General features: G+C 34.4%; 1 protein-coding gene across 1 annotated transcript; it reads right to left on the reverse strand.

Moving 5' to 3' along the window:
* Nucleotides 1-1,446: 1,446 nt before the first annotated feature.
* LOC112039059 (uncharacterized) lies at nucleotides 1,447-2,358 on the reverse strand. Its single transcript, XM_024071898.2, has one exon. The coding sequence runs from the start codon at nucleotides 2,225-2,227 to the stop codon at nucleotides 1,739-1,741; it is 489 nt and encodes a 162-aa protein (XP_023927666.1). The 5' UTR covers nucleotides 2,228-2,358; the 3' UTR covers nucleotides 1,447-1,738.
* Between the last annotated feature and the right edge of the window lie 767 nt (nucleotides 2,359-3,125).

Consider the following 3,125-nt stretch of genomic DNA (forward strand, 5'->3'; position numbering starts at 1 on the left):
GTGATATTTCACTTGAGCGAATTTTGCCAACAACATTTCCAACTTCAGCATTTGAATCTCTTGTCTCCAATACAAATACAACTCAAATGAAATGCAATGTGGAGAAATTCACATATGCAAGAAAAAAGTGACACAGAATTAGGCAACACTAAAAATCTTGTCGAATTCCATTAGTGACACATACTATATTATATGATAGGAGGGCATACCGCATTGCTATACTTCAAGACGTATTGAGTAATTATTCGCATCAAGTGGGTGGGTTATTAGCGCTTTCTAAGTTCGATCCAAGGTAGTCAATATCATATTGGTCATCAAAAAGGGTAACCCTAAAATAGAACATACGGCCAATTTTGGTACCAGATTTTTTAACCTGTAGTGAGACTGGAAACTCTATTATTGTTTTGAACTTTTGATATATGCAAAATTGTTCATATGATACTGTCACGTAGCTCATACAAATAAAACAACTGGCTTGTATAAGTAATCACCTGAGGTAGGATTCAGATAGGCCTTAAGTTTAAATAGTAACAAATAAAATATGTTCGGGAACCACAAACAAAAAAATTTGCCAGTCTGGCATTGATGATGTCTAGACGAAGAATATGGCCAAGAGGCTACCTTGTTTTCAACAGGACAGTTGGTATTATAGAGAACAACCATCTTACTGCCAAAATAACCAGTCCTAAGATGGTCCGGACTAGATAGAAAATGTTTTTAATTTGTGCCAAAATATTGACTAATTCATCTATATTTATTAACCAGACATTTTAATATAAAGTAACGCTAGAGAGTAAAAGCACAGTTTCATTTATAATATGTTTACATAGTCTGTTGTAATTGAAACAACATTATTTTATCTAAAATCACCACAAATATAATTTTTTATTGTGCATCAATTGCAACAAATTATATAAGTAATAGTAAAAATTGTTGTTTTTTCAAACTTTTTGTTTTACGATTTGTGTACAAGAAAAAGCTATAATATGGGAGCAGCACCATGAAAAACATTCTCCCATATTATGTGTGGTCCTTCCATCAGCACATGCTGCAAAATTTTAATTAGAAGAAACTTATGGCTGTTTGAGATTTTTGGAATGCTCAAGGCGGATTTTAAGCTCGTTGAATAATGGAAATACATAGTACATCTATAAATATTTGAACCACGTACCATGCAAGAAATTTGAAATGGTAGAAATTCATAGCTCTCACTGTACCTCATGTAAAATCCATTTAAGGATCATTTATTTTCTTTTTCTTTTTTGGAACAAATTATGATTTATTTTCAAATAGTACATAATTGGGTGGCTCCCAAAAGTCAAGTAAGATCATTTTAACTTGGTGAACAAATTAGAACCATTATGAAGTCAATCTAGCTTATTGGCTCAAATCCTTCAAGATCATTAGAAAGTCAAAATGAAAGAACTTGAAATATAAGTCGAAAAATATTGAAGCCCGCCGTATGAATAGGTCTTTATTAGCTTGTGTAAACACACTGATTATTCCATATAAATAATCGATCAGATTAACTTCTCGATGATCAATTCAAGAAATTGCTAAACACGTCAAAGTGTTAAACAGCTCAGAGATCCCTGTGGCCCCGTTTGAAAGCTAAGTTCTTGATCAACGAGTTTATAGGAATCCAAACCTTTGAATCTTTTCTTAAAAAAATAAGTTTTAAATGAACTTTACATAAACTTATTAAAAAAAAAAAAAAAAAAGCTAATCCAAACGCACGCTAAGCACATGAAATACCAATAGGAGTAGCTGTAAACCGCTCTGAGGCTGACTTTCTAACCAAGGAACCGATTTCCGGTGAAATCTTACTAAAATCAATCTCAGGAGCTTCAGGAATGGTGGTAAGTGCCCCGGACTTATCGTAAACGAAGTAAAATCCATCCTTGGGTTGATCTTGAACTCGAACCACAGAACTGGAAGATGGTTTTGGCTTGAACACTGACCTGAGAAACTTGTGAAGTGACCGGGATAGCTTCGAGGTCTTTTTGGACTTGGAAGCTTGTGGTGGAGGAGGAGGAGGAGGAGGAGGAGGAGGTGCTTGACGATCAGGTATACGTGACATGGAAAAGGTTCTTGTAGCAATAGCCGAATCAAGCTGGCGTTTGAAAGAGTTGAGCTCAAAGGAGTCATAGAGTGTGCTACCACAATCCCATACATGGGACTTGGGTTTTTCATATTGGTTTTGTTTGTGTTCTTGAGCTTTCTCCATTACTTACTGTTTACACACACACAGAGAAAGAAGAAGATATGGTTTGGGTTCTATAAGAGCTATAGAAGGTTTGAGAGAGAGAGAGAGAGAGAGAGGAGAGAAGTCTCTTTACTTTTCAAATGGTTGGTGATACTTCAAACGCGTTAGTTAAGACTTAATACCTAAAAGGTTGCCATACTTGCAGTGTTCACGTACACCACGTGTGAACCATTAAATTGCGTGATGCCGTGTGGAAGCTTTCCATTCCCTAAGCCTATATTCATTGGAAGAAGGTAGTGCGAAAGACTCTTCTATGATGTTACCTCTCATTACTTTAATAAATATTAATTAGGATTTAGATTAGCTTTTTGACCCCCACAAATTAACCACCTGATCACAACTTTTATGAATATGATCATGTAAATCATAAAATGATCATACAAGTTACCACTAAAGAAAGCCAAATCATTTAAAGCTAGCTTTAAAAAAAATGAAACTATAAAAGGGTTTGCCAAATTGGTATGATAATCAATTAGGCCAAACTATATATAAAGGGTTTAGTTAAACTTGTCCCCCAAGGGTACAGAACCTTTATATTTGTGCACAATTTGACACAATTTTTTTAGAAGGTATAAAAATATCATTTTATAATGCTAGTGAAAATACTTTAATATATACTAATTGGACAGTACAGGGTCCCTCTTTTTTTTTTTCTTTTTTTTGGAGAAGAAGATACTTGTATTAAAAGAAAAGGCTAAAAACTAGCCAAAATCGGCTACAAGAATACAAGTATGTTTAATAAGGTTATGGGTAACAGAAAATTGGCTTAGGGTAAAATCAGCTAGAGTCTGTTTCACCAATGGACAAACATCTCCATTCGAAAAAGGTTTATCTTCAGTCCTTAATCTGTTTCTACGGA

Source organism: Quercus suber, unplaced genomic scaffold (assembly GCF_002906115.3).
Source record: "Quercus suber isolate HL8 unplaced genomic scaffold, Cork oak 2.0 scaffold_47, whole genome shotgun sequence".
Classification (NCBI taxonomy): Eukaryota; Viridiplantae; Streptophyta; class Magnoliopsida; order Fagales; family Fagaceae; genus Quercus; species Quercus suber.